The following is a 17689-nucleotide window of genomic DNA, read 5'->3' on the forward strand; positions in this document are numbered from 1 at the left end:
CAGCTGTTATCAAAAGCTATGACTACAAGTTTCTTAGAACTGGAAAACGTTGCAGTTATGTGGTCTGATTCCAACTAATTTCAAATACGGTAAAACCGAGACACGGGAAAATCCCTAATGGGTACCTAGGCCTTCGGGTCACTGGCCAGAAAAGGGCACTTAAGGATTCCCCGTCCAGATTCAGGAATCCCGAAAGTCAGCTCCCAGTGACTGAAAAAAATGCGCTTTCTTCCAGCACGGCACGACGGGGGTTAAAGTCCACAGCGCGCAGGTTTCCACCCGACTGCGCCTGCGCGAGTCCGGACGTGCGAATTTGCCTCATAGCCTGACGTTTCGGGCAGCCCCTCCTGATCCGGAACACGACCCACATTCCGCAGGTCCTCCTTTGACAGGCGTGACCCTAACCAATAAGGATGGAGGGCTGAATCCGGTGGAGCCAATGGTGAAAGTCCGAGGGGCGGCGGAGGCGGACTCTGCGAGGAAACAAGAAGACAGGCCCAAGATGGAGGCGGCGGTGGCCGTAGCGGCGTGACAGGTGAGGGCGGGCCCTGCGGGGTTAGGTTTCTGGAGCGACCGTCGGGCGCGGGCTGGGAGCCGGGACCAAAAGCTTAGCTCCAGGATGGCTTCGCTTGGGCCCCGGCGCCCCCCGCCCGGAACCGAAGAAATGGTTTGACCTGGGGCGAGACCATCGTCGACAGCGGGGGTGGGGGGGTAGACAGGAATAGGGGTGCAAGGCTGCGGGGGATGGTTTCGCCCGTCGCGTGTGGCAATGCGACTGCGCAGAGTTGGCAGGCCCTCGGTAGGCGGGGCCGGGCTGAATGGGACGTGGGCTGTGGTGCGGTGCCCGGACTCAACCTACACCTCCTTGAGGTCTCTTGATGACCCTTCCTTGTGGGCAATGGGGAGTGCGTGGAGACGTGGTTCAATCAATCGCCCCCCTCCTTCTGGATGAGTGTCTGATCCGCTAGGAGAATGTTTGAGGATTCCCCCATGACTCCTCTTTATTCCTCCCCAGCCTCCTTCTATTATCACCAGTAACATGTCTGTGACCCTTTTCATTAGTTAGGGGGATCTTGGACCCCTCCACCCCCGCTTTAAAACCTGTTGATCTCACCTCGACAGTGTTTGGTAATGCAGCATTACCCTCCGTCCCCCCAAGACAATGTCTAGTGATCTCCTGTTACCCACTTTTCTCCCCATTACAGTGCCTTCAGCACAGTTCCTGCTAAGCCCTATGGAGTCCCCATCACAGTCTGGTGACTGTCCTTAGCCACCTAACAGTGTTTGAGAGCCTACTATCGTTACAGGCCAGGCCAGGGCTTAGGGATTCCTGCAAGAGTGGTCCTAATTCCCATTCCCCCCCACCAGCCAAGGGCAGTATCTGCTGATCTTCCATTTCTTTCCCATCCTCCCGTCTGTGACTCCTCCCTCACACGGTATCTGGTAACCACTTTACTCCATTCAAAAGCCAGGACAGCCTGTTCATGCCCTTTATGTACCCGACACACCCCATTGCAGTGTGGTTTGACTTCCTTGTTAGCCCCCAGCAGAGACTCAGTACTCCTGGACTTTCCAGGACAGCGTGTGCTGCCTCTCCTTGTGTCCTTACTACCCCCTCCTCCACCCCTACCCTCTGCAGTGAATCCTAGACCTTGGCCCTTAAGAGTGAGACAAACAACAGGAGAGGCTGAGCAGAGGGGAGCTGGATGAGTTCAAGGTGTCTGCAAGATCCCTTGGCTGTTGTGTGTAGATGAGGCAACGGGGTGATGTGGAGCCTGGAGATGGAGGGGGTTGTTTTTGTCCCTGCCACTTTGCTTCCAGACTATTTTTACTGGCTCTCTGAATTCCTCCTGTGTTCTAGGAGCCCCATGGCACCTGCTCAGCCCCGCCTCGGCCGGTCTTGACAAAGTCCTAGGCTCCATGGAGCCACCACGGGGCCCCCCTGCCAATGGGGCCGAGCCATCCCGGGCAGTGGGCACTGTCAAAGTATACCTTCCCAACAAGCAACGCACCGTGGTGAGTCTGACTGGGGCAAAATGGGCAGGGGATGGGCATGAACCCAGTTGTAAGTCTTGGATCTGAATGGGGACTAGGGCTGGGAGGAGGCTTTTTACAGAGGCTTGGGAAAGTTGGCTGGGGCCCGTGTTGGGCACTGACCCAGCCATCCTCACACGTGCGTGCACACACAGGTGACTGTCCGGGATGGCATGAGTGTCTACGACTCTCTTGACAAGGCCCTCAAGGTACGGGGTCTCAATCAGGATTGCTGTGTGGTCTACCGGCTCATTGAGGGGTAAGTGTGCTCCCTCCCCCACTTCACTGCCCTCCCCTGGGTGCTCAGCCTCCTGTCCTCTCCTCAGAGGCATCTGACTCCTTCCCTCTGTGGTGCGGTTTCCATTAGTTTTCCCTTGAGTTCAGTGAATCCATGGGTGCATGTAGCTTTTGTTCCATAACTTCAGTAGCTCATTGGCCTTCGAGGTCAGCAGCTTATCTCACCTTGGCCCTCAGGTCCTTGCCCTGTTCCCACATCTCATACCAGAGTTTGTCTGTGTTCTTTCATGATGTCATCCATTTGCCAACTCTCTGCACCCTGTTTCCTCATTCTCGGTCTGCCGAGCTGCGCTACACTGGCCTTCCATTTATTCCTCTGTCCTGGGCTTCCTTAATTGTTCTGATCACCTCACATGTTGCTTCTTTATTCATCATCTCTGTGCCACATCAGCCACTTTTTTAGGGGCTTGCTTAGCACTTCTGAGATTTCATTATATATTCACTGTCTCATTTGCTCCTCACCTCGTGGTTATGAGCATGGACTCTTCATGCTGGCCAGGCACTCCCAATCCTGTGTGGCCTTGGGCAAGTCACTGTATCCCTCTGAGCCCCAGATTCCTCATCCGTAAAATGGGAGCAAGGATAGTAATGAGTTCCTAGAGTTGCCATGCTGAAAATTAAACATGTCAGATATTACTCCATGGATGATAGGTGTGAAGGGACTTTTGGGGGTTCCGTGCCTCCCATCATCCCTGTCCACCCTCTCACCAACTCCTTTCCATGCCCCCTACAGGCGAAAGACAGTCACTGCCTGGGACACAGCCATTGCCCCCCTGGATGGAGAGGAGCTCATTGTAGAGGTCCTTGAAGACGTCCCACTGACCATGCACAATTTTGTGAGTGTGGGGTGGATAGCCGGGGCAGACTGTGAGCCTGGGGCGGGTTTGTCCTTGACCAGGCCTCAACCTTCCCTGCTCTGTGGCAGCAGGTACGGAAGACGTTCTTCAGCCTGGCATTCTGCGACTTCTGCCTTAAGTTTCTGTTCCATGGCTTCCGCTGCCAAACCTGTGGCTACAAGTTCCACCAGCATTGTTCCTCCAAGGTCCCCACAGTCTGTGTTGACATGAGTACCAACTGCCGACAGTGAGCCTGGCCTGGGGTGGGCAGGGGAATGGGGAGAACAGAAGCTACAAGGTTCTTACAGACGGCTGACCCTTGTCCTCTTACTGTATACCCTTAATGCCCTCAAGGTTTTACCACAGTGTCCAGGATTTGTCCGGAGGCTCCAGACAGCACGAAGCTCCCTCAAACCGCCCCCTGAATGAGCCGCTAACCCCTCAGGGTCCCAGGTAGGGATGCCTTAGCTGAAGGCCTGTTGTCAGGAGAAAAAAATCTGGAGGCCCTTGTAGACCACAAGCCATACTTCATTCATTTGTTTATTTGACAAACGTTTATTGAGCACCTACAGGTGTGGAGCTGTGGGACCTTCAGCAAGTCACCTAATCTCTCTGGGCCTTAGTGTTTTCATCTACAAAGAGGGAATAATAATACTTTTTACCATAAAGGATTCTGATGAGAATTTAAATATGTTAAGGCATATCCAGTGCTTAGAACAAGATCTGGTACAGAATAAGAAGTCTTGGGAAGCCTGGGTGGCTCAGCGGTTTAGCACCGCCTTCAGCCCAGGGTGTGATCCTGGAGTCCTGGGATCGAGTCCCATGTTGGGCTCCCTGCATGGAGCCTGCTTCTCCCTCTGCCTGTGTCTCTGCCTCTCTCAATCTCTTTCTCTCTCTGTGTGTGTCTCTCATGAGTAAGTAAATAAAATCTTTAAAAAAAAATAAAATAAAAACTAAATAACTGATTTATGAAAAAAAACAAGAAGTCTTTATTAATTACAAATACATGTATATATATGTGTGTATCTAACTATTTCATTAATTCTTACAGTACAACCATGCTCAAGCCTTTCCATTTTGAAATACATATTATCATAAATTCCCTTTTACGTTTCCTTTATGTTAAGTATTATAATACTGTAGTATTTCTATGTTAAAGTATATTATTGTCCTAAGATAGTATAAATGCATTATAAAATATGCATTTTATTTGTCTATCATAGAATATCTGTATTTACATAATATACAATGTTGAGGGACGCCCAGGTGGCTCAGCGGTTGAGTGCCTGCCTTTGGCCCAGGGTGTGATCCTGGAGCCCCGAGGTTAAGTCCCACATCGGGCTCCCTGCATGGGCCTGCTTCTCTCTCTGCCTCTCTCTCTCTCTCTCTGTGTGTGTCTCATGAATAAATAAAATCTTAAAAAAAAATCCTGCCCCTGTGACAGTTTAAAAAAAAATACACAATGTTAATACATCGTGTTCTATTTACACTACTTTTATATAATGTAAAACACATTTTTATGTAATATAAAATAGTAAAGTTAGGGCATTGTCACTTTTAATTATGGGTATATGTGGATTAATTATTTATGAATTTAATTTCAAGATAGTGAAAGGGACATTTAAAAATACATTTGTGACATTACAATAAATATATATAGCATATATATTTATATATTAACATGTGCATCTATGTATAACATATAGTTGACCCTTGAACAACATGGGCTTGAACTGCGTGGGTCCACTCTCATATGGATTTTTTACATGCAGTACTATATTTTCTTCTTTTTAAAAGATTTTTATTTATTTGAGAGAGAGAGAGTGCCCGCACGAGCGTGCACAAGGAGGGGCAGGGGCAGGAGAAGCAGACTCTCTGCTAAGCAGGGAGTCAGATGCAAGGCTTGATCTCAGGACCCCAGGATCATGACCTGAGCTGAAGGCAGACACTTGACTGACTGAGCCACCCAAAATGTATTTTCTCTTATGATTTTATTAAAAATATTTATTTTTTCTAACTTTATTATAAGGATACAGTATATAATACATAGAACATACAAAATATGAGTTCATTGTTTATGTTATCAGTAAGGCTTCTAATCAACAGTAGGCTCTTAGTAGCTAAGTTTTGGGGAGTCAGAAGTTACACGCGGCTGTTCAGCTGGGCAGGGGATTGGTGGTGCCCCTAATCCCTGCATCGTTCAAGGATTAAGTGTATAATGTTATAATATGCATATTTGGAGCCATTGGTGTTTTAATACAGATAACGTGTTGTATGTTATATAACAATATATTTGAATAGCATATGTAGTTATATATTACTTCCCCCCCCCCCACTATATAGCTTGCTGTTCTTCCTTTAGGTCTTTTTAAAAATTAATTGAGTATTAAAGATTTTATTTATTAGAGCACGCATGTGAGAGAGTTGAACACGAGGGAGGGAGGCGCAGAGGGAGAAGCAGACTCCCTGCAGAGCAGTGGGCCCAAGTGAGACTCAATCCCAGGATCCTGGGACCATGATCTGAGCTGAAGGCAGATGCTTAACCAACTGAGCCACTCAGGCTCAGTGAAGACCTCCTTTGGGTCTTCACCCCAATGTCCCCTCAGAGAAGCCTTTCTACACCTTGCCCAGGACACTTTTTGTCTCCATGTTGCTCTGTTTCTTTATCACACCTGTCACCAAGGGACATGTTAAATGTTTGTTTTTTTATGGCGCTCTCTTCTTAACTGGAACATCAGCCCCACAAGGGCAGGAACTTTTATTCATTTTGCCCACAGTTTTATTTCCACGACCTTGGGTGGTCTCTGCACAGGGCAGGCACTCAGTAAGTGTTTCTTGAGGAGATGAATAACAGCAATGACAGTAGATAGTTACTGTGAGCTACATGTACATTTACTGGGGTGGGGGGCGGCTTTACTTGTTCTCTTGTTTGTTCGACAGTGATCTCACAGCCTTTCCTCTGCCAGCTCCTGCACCCAGCACCGCGACCCTGAGCACTTTCCCTTCCCTGCCCCTGCCAACACCCCACTCCAGCGCATCCGCTCCACATCCACTCCCAACGTCCATATGGTCAGCACCACAGCCCCCATGGACTCCAGCCTCATCCAGGTCGGTGTGGAGGGGGTCGGTCAGAGAAGGCACTGGGCAGAGGGGAGACCATGCCTCTTGGCTCCCGTGTCCTCTCTCTGACTCCTGTCCCTCTTCTTCCAGCTCACTGCCCAGAGTTTTAGCACCGATGGTGAGCCCACCACCCCCCTGCCATGCCCCATGCCCCCTCACCCCGCCCCACTTGCCTCCACTCACATCCCCTCCACCATTGCAGCTGCTGGTAGTAGAGGTGGTGGTGATGGAGCCCCTCGGGGGAGCCCCAGCCCGGCCAGCGTGTCCTTGGGGAGGAAGTCCCCACATTCCAAGTCCCCGTCAGAGCAGCGGGAGCGGAAGTCCGTGGCTGATGACAAGAAGAAAGTGGTAAGCTCCGGGGGAGCCTTGGGTGGGGGTGCCCCAGGCTGAGTGATGAGGGAAGTGGGCAGGCTCCTGAAATGCTGCCCATGTGGCCCACAGAAGAATCTGGGGTACCGGGACTCCGGCTATTACTGGGAGGTGCCACCCAGTGAGGTGCAGCTGCTGAAGAGGATTGGGACGGGCTCATTTGGCACTGTGTTTCGCGGGCGGTGGCATGGCGATGTGGCTGTGAAGGTGCTCAAGGTGGCCCAGCCCACAGCTGAGCAGGCCCAGGCCTTCAAGAATGAGATGCAGGTGCTCAGGTGAGATGGCTTGGGTGCGCATGCATGGGTGGGGGTGAGTGGGGGATGGGGGCCAGGCAAGGCGATGCTCTGGGCACTTCCTGCACGTCACCCGCGCCTGTGTTGTGTTAGAACCATCACTGTAAGCCATTTCTCAATCAGGGATATTCCTTTCCTCTCTGGGAAATGGGTATGTGGTGAGGCCCTCTGATGATATTGTTTGTGTTTGGGTTGATATTAGTATCAGTTAATGTCTCCGCCTCCAAAACGTGGGTTTTCTCATTTGCCTGCTGCGAAATGGGTATGACCCAAGGACAACAGCCTTACTGTGTGCATTTATTAATCGCATGATGTAAACCTCATTGCCAGGAAGGCTCATGTCCTGCCTTCTCCTCTGCTCATATTGCATCATTAGTATTAGGTTTATCATGTTGGATTCCTGTTATTAGTTACAGCAGTGCCATAATTTAAAGAGCAGTGTTACTTAATGTAGTCATTCTGTGATTAATGATTGTAGTTGCTCTATTTAATATATCATTAGTATATATTAGTTAATTTGCACTGAGAAACCCTGGTGTGCCTTTTCTGCCACTCTAGTTACTGCCACTCCTGGGGTTGCTGACATGGACTTTCCCTCTGACAAATGGGCACAGTTACATTACAGAGTTGATGTTACCGTAATTTCTTGTGCTATTTTAATATCTATCCTCATTATGGATGCCGCAGTAAGAACACTTTTATTCTGTTCCTCTCTGTGAAATTATTTGAGCACGCTCTTAGTTTGTATTGTATTATGTATTAATATTTTAGCTGTAATCTGACCACCATGAAGAACGTGCATGTCCTCTGTTATCCACTCTGACATGAGCAAAATTGCAGAGCATTGTTAGTGTTGTTTGCATTTGCGTTATCATTATAACTGCAGTTACTACTTCTCCAAGGAGGGAGGGTTCTCTTCTAAACCAGAGGTGATCTGTTCATCCGTGACAGCATTTCTGTCATCTAGACTCAGGTATCCAGCAGCAATAACAAGGACAGTGACATTTTCAGGGTGCTTACCTGTGTTAGGTACTGTTCTAAGCACCTTACAGATTACTTACTAACTGTTCTTCCCAACATCCCCATAAGGTAGCTAATATCATTATCACGGTTTTGAAGTTGAGGAACATGAGGCCCAGAGAGGTTAAGTGACCTCTCTGAGGTTGCACAGTGAGTACCTGAGGAAGCCTGGATTGGAACACAGGATCAGATCTGAGTCCTAACTCCACAAGGCTCTTGCAGTGATTAACAAGATACAGTCACATGTCACTGGTGTTTTTACTAGCGTCTGTTGGTATTCTGTATCAGTGAGGAAGGTTGGCATTCCACTTTCTTGTCTGTAAAATGGTCACAGGCCCAGGTCATGGTCAAGGTCAGAGGTTGGCAGGGGTCGATGATAGAGAGAGCCACTGGTTGGTAGAGGGGTAGGGGGCAGTAGTCTTTCCCTCTTGCTTTTGTTGGGAGACTTGGATGAAGAAGCTCGGGACAGGAGCCCCGGGACGGAATCACAGCCCATCAAACATATTTCACAGATGCATTGAACTATGTCTCAGGGCCATAGTCTGGCCCTGAGCCTCCTAAAAGACAAGGTGGAAATGATGACAGAAGGTAGCAGTGAACAGTACCATTCCTAATGCTCAGAAAGTGACGGTTGTTCCTTTTCTTTCCTGCCCTGGTACCACCCTCCATGCCTACAGGAAGACACGTCATGTCAACATCTTGCTGTTCATGGGTTTCATGACCCGGCCAGGATTTGCCATCATCACACAGTGGTGTGAGGGCTCCAGCCTCTACCACCACCTGCATGTGGCCGACACACGCTTCGACATGGTCCAGCTCATTGATGTGGCCCGACAGACTGCCCAGGGCATGGAGTGAGCCTCCCAGCCTAGGAACAAAGGGAGGGGGTGGGGAAAGGAGGTAACCCCCAGCCAATTTTCCCTTTGCTTTCACCCCCACAGCTACCTCCATGCCAAGAACATCATCCACCGAGATCTCAAGTCTAACAGTATCTGCCTGTCACTGTCTAAGGGCTTGGCGGCGGGGGGAGGTGAGGGCCTTCTGGGGATGCATGGAGAGGGGCATGTGTCAAGTGAGTCCCTACCCAAGTCAAGAATGTAGCTAGTTTGTGTGATACTGGGGGGCTTCTGGTCAGGGTCCGAGGCACGACTGGTATGGGGGCATCAATGGGAACCTCTCAGTCAGGATGGGAGATGGGGTTATTGGAGCTCCTGTAGTGGCCCTTGACCCTGGTGGACATCTTCCTACATGAGGGGCTCACAGTGAAGATTGGTGATTTTGGCCTGGCCACGGTGAAGACGCGGTGGAGTGGGGCCCAGCCCTTGGAGCAGCCCTCAGGCTCTGTACTGTGGATGGTGAGTTGGGCTGGCCTGGGGCCATATAGATAGTGTGGGTTGCTGGGCTGGGATGTGGGGAGCCAAGCAGGGATGGGGTAGCTCATGCCAGATGTGGGTGTCTAGACTGCTCATGTTTTATCTCATGTGGATGCTCTGAGTTGTACCCAGTGTAGCTGGTGGGATCTGGGACTAGGGCCAGCCATTGGCTGACCTCCATGGTCCTCTTGCCTGGTCTGGTGTGCCCTATTTTGAAGGCAGCTGAGGTGATCCGTATGCAGGATCCGAACCCCTACAGCTTCCAATCGGATGTCTACGCCTATGGGGTTGTGCTCTATGAGCTCATGACCGGCTCACTGCCTTACAGCCACATTGGCAGCCGTGACCAGGTGAGCCCCCCACCTTACCCGCAATCTCCTAGGCAAAGGAATCCCTTCAGCCTCCAAACCCCAGATTTCCTCATTTGTAAAGACCAAGAATGCCACACTTCCCCCAGAAACCCAAAGTCTTCAGGGCTGAGGACTCACAGAATCCTCTGGTCTTCCCTACCTAGAATCCCCTCCTTCCCTACACATCTCCAATCTTCTGGGTCCTTGAAGTCCAGAATCTCCTGAATCCTCTATACCTGGAATCCACCATGGCCCCCAAACACCCAGAAGTCCCCTGGAACCTGTAGGTACCTACAGTCCCGTGGCCTGGGTACTCAAAATCCCCCAAGTCCCAAAGGCCAGAATCCCATTTCTCCCAGTAACACAAGTCATTTGTGCTTCTGGAATACTTACAGATACCAACAGTTATTCAGGCCTTGGGCATCTGGCAGGCTTTGGGGGCCCAGGAACCCATGATACTCTAGGTCCCAGACTCTCAGAGTTCTCCAGGTTTAAGGCATGGACTCTTGCAGGCCCTCAGAAACCTGGGACACTAGGCTCCAAGCACCGAGCACTCACAGTCCTACAGACCACATGGAACCCATAGTTCTCTAGGCCCCCAACCGCTACAGAAATACAGGCTCTGGAGGTTTAGACTCCTTGAGCTCTTTCTGGACCCAGAATTTCATATTTCCCCTGACTTTGGTACTTTCTAGGCTGATAAGTCTCCTTGAAACCTGTAAGGGCAGGGATACCTATAATTCTTTACTGCTCCCAAACTTAAATCCCTCTGTTCTGCAAGTAGAGCATCCTTGTCCTTAGAAACCCAGAGTCCTTGGATCCACAAGTTCCCCATGATCTTCCAAACCCCAATACCCAGAGTACCCTAGTTTCCCCAAGAAGGAGCCTTCAAAGCCCCTTGAGACCCAGAATTCCCTCAGCCTCCCAGCCCAGGCCCCCAGATCACACCATTCCTGCCCCTCCAGATTATCTTTATGGTGGGCCGTGGTTATCTGTCCCCGGACCTCAGCAAAATCTCCAGCAACTGCCCCAAGGCCATGCGGCGCCTGCTGTCTGACTGCCTCAAGTTCCAGCGGGAGGAACGTCCCCTCTTCCCCCAGGTGAGCCAGGTTGGTGGGCTGGGCACACCGGGGAGGGTGAGTCTGAGGAGGAGGAAGACTCCCAGGTGTCAGTGGGAATTGTACATGTTCAAGGCTCAGCAGTGTACGATGTGTATGTGCAGGCACACTTCCCCGTTAGGCTGGGGTATGTGGGTGTTGGGGTGCCCGTGTGGCTCTGGACACCCCTCCTAACCTACCCCTGCCCCTAGATCCTGGCCGCGATTGAGCTGCTGCAGCGGTCACTCCCCAAGATTGAGCGGAGTGCCTCCGAACCCTCCTTGCACCGCACCCAGGCTGATGAGTTGCCCGCCTGCCTACTCAGCGCAGCCCGCCTTGTGCCTTAGGCCCTGCCCCCAGTCACCAGGGAACCAGTCTCAGCCTGCCATGCCAAGGAGCCCTGCCCACCAATCAATGTTCTGTCTCTGCCCTGATACTGCCTCAGGATCCCCCATACCCATCCTGGGAGATGGAGGTGTCCCCATGTGCTTTTCCAGTTCCTCTGGAAGCAGGGGGCCCCCAAAGACCGAGACCCCTGCTTCCTCCATAATTTGGTTTCCACTTGGCTTTGGGGATAACTTCTAAATCTGGGAGCTCCTCTATCTCCAAGCTGGGCTTTGTGGCAGGGATTCCACTCAGAACCTCTCTGGAATTTGTGCCTGATGTGCCTTCCACTGGATCTTGGGGTCCCCAGCACCCCGTATGGATTTGGGGGGTCCCCTCTGTGTCTTCCCTACCATTCAAGGACTCCCCTCTTCACCAAGAAGTACAGAATTCTGCTGGGCCTTTGCTTGTTTATTTTGCTTCCCGACTCTTCTCATGGGGTTCAGAGCCGCTGAAGGGTGGGAGTGAGTCCAGGCAAGGAGTGGTGGTGGGGGGGAATGCAGACCACACAAACAGCGCCACTGCACGCATCACCACAGGCGGCACGATGAACGAAGACCACATATGCCAAGCACGGCACAAGAGGAGGCCACGTCAGTCACAGACACAGACATCACGGCAAAGGTGGGGAAGTGGAGGACCCCTGGCCCTCCATGTGCAAAGGAGTCTGGGAGGATGGGTGGAGTTTGCATATTTAAAGATAGCTGTCAGAGGCAGGAAAGTGGGAGTGTGGGTCCCTGGGGAACAGAAGAGTCCTAGCCCTAGGAGGGCCTCCCAATGTGTTGAATGGGATTGGGGCCAGTTAGGAGAAATCCTTGGGCTGGATAGTGGCATCTGAAGAGGTGGATCTCTAGAGATGAGAGATCCATGGAAAGGGGTGCCAAGGCCGGGGTTTCTTAAGGATTTTGGAAATTCTGATGGGGAACAAGATGAACTTGAGAGATCTGGGACCAGGAGTATGGTTTTCCAAGAATTTCAGGGCTCTAGGAGGGGACTCAGCAGTGTTAGGGCCAGAACACGTTCCCTGGTGTTAGGGAGCTTCTGGGGAGGAAAGTGCATTCTCGAAGTGGAGGGGAGCCAGGAATAGAGAGAGGTCTTTAGGGATTTGGAGGTTCTAAAACTGAAAAGTTTTGAGGTCGCCAGGAGTGGGTTTTTAAAAGGACTCAGGAATTCCAAAAGTGAGAACTGGATTTAGGACCAGGAGTGAGGTCTCCCCAGGGACTTGGGCATTCTGCGGAATGAGAAGAGGGATCTTGGTGGACCAGGAGAGGGCTTCTCAAGGGATTTTGAGACTCAAAAAGTGAGAAATGGATACAGGGCCCAGAGAGGGGTTGCCCAGGAGGAATTAAGGGTTCTCAGGGTGGGGTGTCAGTCGGAGAAGAGGCTGGCGAAAGACTTCCTCAGGCTGCGGATGGTCTCAGCTTTCACCTCGTCCTGGCTAAGGCTGGGCCTGGGCGGGGCTGGCTCTGGAAGGTTGAAGGCATTGGTCAGAGACTGGGATTTGCTAGAGAGAGACAAGGTGGAGGCATGGGAGGAAGGGGAGGGGAGGAAGGGAGGAAGGGGAGAGAAACACAATGTTACCCCAGGCCCGGCCCAGCCCTGCCCCACTAGTCCTGGGGCTGTGCCTGTGACCCTCCCACCCACCATCACAGGCGTGGACCCTAATGGATTCTCAGGTGGAGTGGGGGAGCCCTAGGCCAGGCTGGGAGGACTTGGATGAAGCCTGGCCTTAGTGGGAAGAGTCCTGGGCAGAACCTCTCTCTTCACATTCTAGGCTAGACTAGGAGGAGTCGGATGTGCAGGTGAAGATGGGCAGGGAGCTTTCCAGTGTGGGTGAGGAGTCCCAGAGGGAGCACGGTAGGGTCTGTACCTAGGACAGGGCCCAGGACAAGATGGCGTGCAGTGGGGGGCAAGTCCAAGAGGAAGCAGTTGGATATGGCAGGGAGGACTTTTGAGCTAAGGTAGGGGGAGGCCTGGAGTGGACCAGAAGAGGTAGAGGGGACGGTGTAATGGTTTGGGAGGAGACTGGGGTGGCCCAGAATGGAGCCTAGGCTGTAAGGGAAAGCATGAGGACAGCTGGGAAGAGTGTGAAGTGACAGGTGGACTGTGAATTGGGCCAGGAGGAGTCCATTTGGGCAGGAGAAGGGTGCGTTTTGCTGGGAAGGTTCCAGAGCGGCAGGGAGGTGCTCACGGAGGGTCAGCAAGGTGCGACCAAGAGGGGTGTGGGAGGGGTCTTTCCCAGGGGCCTACTGGGAGGATTCTGAACTATAAAGGTTTCTCTGGGATTCTAGCACAAATCTTGGATGGAGGGCAGGAGCCTCTGTGAATTGGGGCAGTGGGGGGTGGGGGAGACAGCTTGGAGGAGGGGTCTGCCCAGACTGGAGATCAAGCTCTCGGGACTCCTGCGTGGGACCTGGGTCCGAGGAGACTGGGAGCTGGGGCCGCTCTCCTGGTGTAGGAGCCTGTTTTGTGAGCAGCAAGGCCAGGGCTGCCGTGGGGTCCTCTTACTTGAGCTGGGGGTGCGGGGGTCCCCCGGCAGTGGCAGGTGACGGCACATCCTGGCTGGGTTTCTGGGCCAGCTGTGGCTTGGCGGGTCGTCCGGCAGGGCCTGGGCCGCTGGGCCGTGGCTGCTGCGTGGTGGGTGGCCCAGTACGGGGCATGGGACCCGCCTGGCTGGCCTGGCGTGTGGGGCCGGCAGGGCCTGGGGGTTTCTGGGGTGGGCCCTGGCGCTGCTGACCACTCGGTGGGGCTCCGGAGGCCTTCGGCGGAGCCTGACCAGAGACGGATGTCTGACGAGTAGCCTGCGGGGGGCCCGCCTGGCGCTGGGGAGATGGGGAGGCGGGTGGGCGGGCTGCTGGAGGTGCCCCGGGTCCTCCTGCCACCGGCCGGGATTGGCGGCCTTGAGCCTGGCTCAGTGGCTGGGCCTGGGACACAGGCTGCTGAGGGGCTGATGTGGGACTTGGTAGGCGCTGGGGCAGGGGACTGCCAGCTGGGGGTCCAAGGCCCGAAAGGTGCTGCTGGCCCTGTGGGGGCGGGCGCTGCTGCAACGGGGGTCCCTGGCGTTGGGGGCCTGGGCCTGGCTGTGGAGGGCCACCTGAGGGACAGAAAGAGCATACACGTGAGAGGTGGCTGGGGGGGGGCAGTGCTAGGTGCCAATACAGTTAGAGGCCTGGGAAGCTGGCCCCTCACTTACCCTGTGGTGGGGGTCGTTGCTGAGCAGGAGGCCCCGAGGGCTGCTGGGAGGTCTGGCGGCCCAAGGGCAGGGCCCCTGGGGATGGAGTCTGCGGCAGAGGAGCAGAGGAGCGGAGCAGGAGAGGTTAAAAATAGTTAGCGGCTGGCGGCTGGAGCACCAGCCAATCCAAATGACACGGGCTCCCCATGTGCTGGGTGTTGCCACCTCTGTGGCTGAGAACTGAGGCGATGTCAGGCTGTGGGGTGGGGGACTGGCTCCCAGGGGAGGGCTGGGGGGCACTCAGGGAAGTCAGCATAGCGGCTCTCTTAGCAGTTTTTAAAACAATTGGTGACTGCGGCCACACGTGCGTAAGGCAGTGCCCTTAGCCTGCTGCTGATCAGCTCCGGCAGCGGGACCAGGGGCCTGCCTGCCGCCACCAGCCTCCTGGGGTGGCTCGGCCCTCACCCAGCACCAGGGGCCTGACCTGGCTGTGGGAGCCCCTGCCGGGGGAGGCATCCCGCTGCTGCTGCCTAGGCAGGGCCTGGGCCATCTTGTTAACCACAAGCTCCACGATGAGCTGCTTGTCTTCGTCTTGGTGGTCCCCGATGAGTGGCATGGAGGAGCCCACCACCTGAAGGGGGTGGGGAGAAAGGGACCCAGTGAGGACAGAGGTGGGAAGTGCCTGCAAGGGTGACAGTGACAAAGTGCCTTAAGTTGGGGAATTGCATGGCTGCTGCCAAGGAAATGAGAAGCACCAGTTTTGGCAGTGTGAGGAAGGCTTGTCGTTTCTGAGGCCCCTACGGCTCGTGGTGGGCTGGGGGGTCTACAGCTGAGAACAGTTTGAGGAATTAGGGCCCGAGGGCCAAATCTGGCCCAACACCTGTTTTTGGATGGCCCCCGAGCTAAGGGATGGGCTTTACATTTTTTTTAATTGTTGGGGAAAAAAACCAAAAGAAGATTTCATGCCATGTGAAAATATATGAAATTTAAATTTCTGTTGTCTGTACAGTTTTAGGGTAACACAGCCATGCCTTTTTTTTTTTTTTTTTATAATGACATATTGTCTTTGGCTGCTTTTGCAGAGCAGATGCAGCAGAGACTATATGGCCCACAAAGCCTGAAATGTGCACTGTCTGGCCCTTGACAGGAAACATCTGCCAATCCCTGCTTTATAGTTTGCTAGGTATGCTGCCATTTACAAAGAACTTCGTGGCTTATAGTTTACAAAGCTCCTGTCTTTTTCAAGGGACCAGGGGATATATGGCATGTTTAGACTTTAGAAAATGCTTTGCCCGGGCACCAATGTTTACAAAATGCCTTACCATGTATAAAGCATGACCATTCACCAAGCACTCTGTATTTTCAAGGTACTTTACAGTTTATAAATTGCTTTACTATTTCCCAGGGGCACCACTGTCTACAAAGAACTTTAGAACTTTGAAAGCGGTTTGCTTTGATAACAGCGGCCTCCTGGTTTACAGAACTTTTTTTTTTTATAGTTTTATAAAGCTGTTTATACTTTGCTGTTCACCCAGCACTTCCTATTTTATAAGGTACTTTACAGTTTACTGAGGGCATTAGTAAAGCAACCTTCTGGGCCATTGAGAGCCTCACAGTTTGTGGAGTGTTGCTGCCACGCGCCTGCTCCTCCCTCTGTACCCCCGCCGCTTTCTGGGTGCTCCCACCTCAATGATGTGATCCCTTCCATCCTTGCCATGCAGTGCTTCCACTGCGCAGATGTCCAGTCCCCCGAAAATCTCTGAGCATGTATCCACCCACAGCTTGTACCTGCCGAGACATGGGGCAAGGCAGCTTGTCAGTGCCTTGCTGGGGTGGCCACACATCCCCACCCCCCTTCTTCCCCTCCCTCAGGGCCTGGGCCACCGCCACCTGTCCGACATGGCAATCTGCTCGAGCATTGCAGAGCCGGTGTTGGTCTTCCAGTTTCCTGACACTGACGTCCTCCTGGGGGCGAAGAGGAGAGATGACAGAAGCTCGGAGGAGCCCAGGCCACGTGAGGCGGGGGACCCCGACCCAGGCACTCACATGTAGGCTTTGTAGTTCTGCCCAATCTTCTGGACGCGCACGTCGTATTTGGCATCAATGAAGGGTTCGGCAGTGGCATATGTCTTGGTCAGTGCCACGACACTCGCGATGTCCTGGAAGTCATGCTGGTTGTCCACTTTGACCTGTAGGAGTGGGGCAGGGATCGTCAGGGCCAGATGAGGACAGGGCAGCTGTGAGGGCAGTGGGAGTGCCTTTGGCGGGGGCATGCACACAGATGACACGGCTGGGCTGAGTACACAACAGTTGTGTGGATACGCCTAGGACCCAAGCCTGCATAATCCTGGGTCTCCGGGTCTTCACACACGCACCACAGACACACAGAGGGGTATATGCAACCTTGAACATACTAAGAAATGGCAGACTTGTCCGCTTTAAATGGGTAAGCAGTATGGTGGGTGAATTATATCTCAGTAAAGCTGTGGAAAAATTGTGTGTCCGTATGTATAGTCTATGCATACGAGCACCCAGACACAAAGTCAGTTGTATACACACTATGAGAGCATACAGAAGAATAAACACAAATGTACAAATTCTGAGTCGGCTTCCTACATACACAGAGTCAAAATCAGGTGGGTGGGGAGCACACAGGACCCCCAGGACCCTTGAACATAAAAGCTTTCACAGTGTGTGTTCAACACAGAGGCATGCATATACACAGACACAGTGCTGGATACACGAACAAAATAACAGGACACACAAAATTGGTTGAATACATGACAGACAATCGGGCCAACAGAATGTAAGAATGTGAGGGGAAAAATAACAAATCGATAAAGACGCCCCAGGTCACACAGTCATACAGAATGACTAGTGAGCATCGAATACGCAATATATGTGGACATACATATGCACGATGCCAGGAGCATGCACCATTTACAAACACACACACAAACACACCCCATCTGGAGACTCACCTTGCCCATCCCGGAGTGCGCATGCCCCATCTTCACCACCACAGGGTACGTCGTGCTGCTGAGCTGGTGGGGGATGGGGAAGGCAGAGCAGGGTCAGGGCGGGAGAGCCAGGAGGGCGATGGCCAGGGGTGGGGGTGGGGGTGGCGCCAAGGGAAGCCCATTCATGGGGAGCCATGTGAGGAGCCACTTCCCAGAAGAGGCGAGTCAGAGACACAGCAGCGGGGGGGGGGGGGGGGGGGGGGCACAGCCTCCGGAGCTCAGAATCGAACTCGGAGCCCTGCCTGCCTGTCCCTCCCTCCGCTCCCCCCAAGTTCCAGACATCCCGCCTCTGCTTTCCCGGGCAGAGCCATGGGATAGGGGTGG

General features: G+C 52.9%; 2 protein-coding genes across 4 annotated transcripts in view; one reads left to right on the plus strand and one right to left on the minus strand.

Annotated features, from left to right (window-relative positions):
* Window positions 1-281: 281 nt before the first annotated feature.
* Window positions 282-11573, plus strand: ARAF (A-Raf proto-oncogene, serine/threonine kinase). Of its 2 annotated transcripts, none has more exons than XM_025982480.2 (16): window positions 282-535; window positions 1862-2016; window positions 2190-2293; window positions 3065-3167; window positions 3260-3414; window positions 3522-3620; window positions 6134-6275; window positions 6378-6405; window positions 6490-6635; window positions 6729-6931; window positions 8647-8823; window positions 8911-8957; window positions 9206-9324; window positions 9561-9692; window positions 10658-10792; window positions 11002-11573. In XM_025982480.2, the coding sequence occupies exons 2-16, from the start codon at window positions 1921-1923 to the stop codon at window positions 11134-11136; spliced, it is 1821 nt and encodes a 606-aa protein (XP_025838265.1). In that variant the 5' UTR covers window positions 282-535; window positions 1862-1920; the 3' UTR covers window positions 11137-11573. The 2 variants fall into 2 exon arrangements, with proteins under 2 accessions (XP_025838265.1, XP_072599365.1); XM_072743264.1 differs by lacking the exon at window positions 282-535 and adding an exon at window positions 576-799.
* Window positions 11567-17689, minus strand: part of SYN1 (synapsin I) — a 49761-nt gene continuing 43638 nt past the window's right edge. Inside the window, exons 6-13 of one of the 2 annotated variants that reach the window (XM_025982467.2) lie at window positions 17327-17389; window positions 16392-16534; window positions 16236-16310; window positions 16031-16133; window positions 14830-14976; window positions 14367-14454; window positions 13682-14267; window positions 11567-12677 (exon numbers count right to left, since the gene is read on the minus strand). In XM_025982467.2, the coding sequence (XP_025838252.2) occupies window positions 12542-12677; window positions 13682-14267; window positions 14367-14454; window positions 14830-14976; window positions 16031-16133; window positions 16236-16310; window positions 16392-16534; window positions 17327-17389 (1341 nt within the window). In that variant the 3' untranslated portion in view covers window positions 11567-12541. The remainder of the gene's footprint in view (window positions 12678-13681; window positions 14268-14366; window positions 14455-14829; window positions 14977-16030; window positions 16134-16235; window positions 16311-16391; window positions 16535-17326; window positions 17390-17689) is intronic. The other variant, XM_025982468.2, reaches the window with a different exon arrangement.

The sequence above is a fragment of the Vulpes vulpes genome, chromosome X, assembly GCF_048418805.1.
Source record: "Vulpes vulpes isolate BD-2025 chromosome X, VulVul3, whole genome shotgun sequence".
Classification (NCBI taxonomy): domain Eukaryota; kingdom Metazoa; phylum Chordata; class Mammalia; order Carnivora; family Canidae; genus Vulpes; species Vulpes vulpes.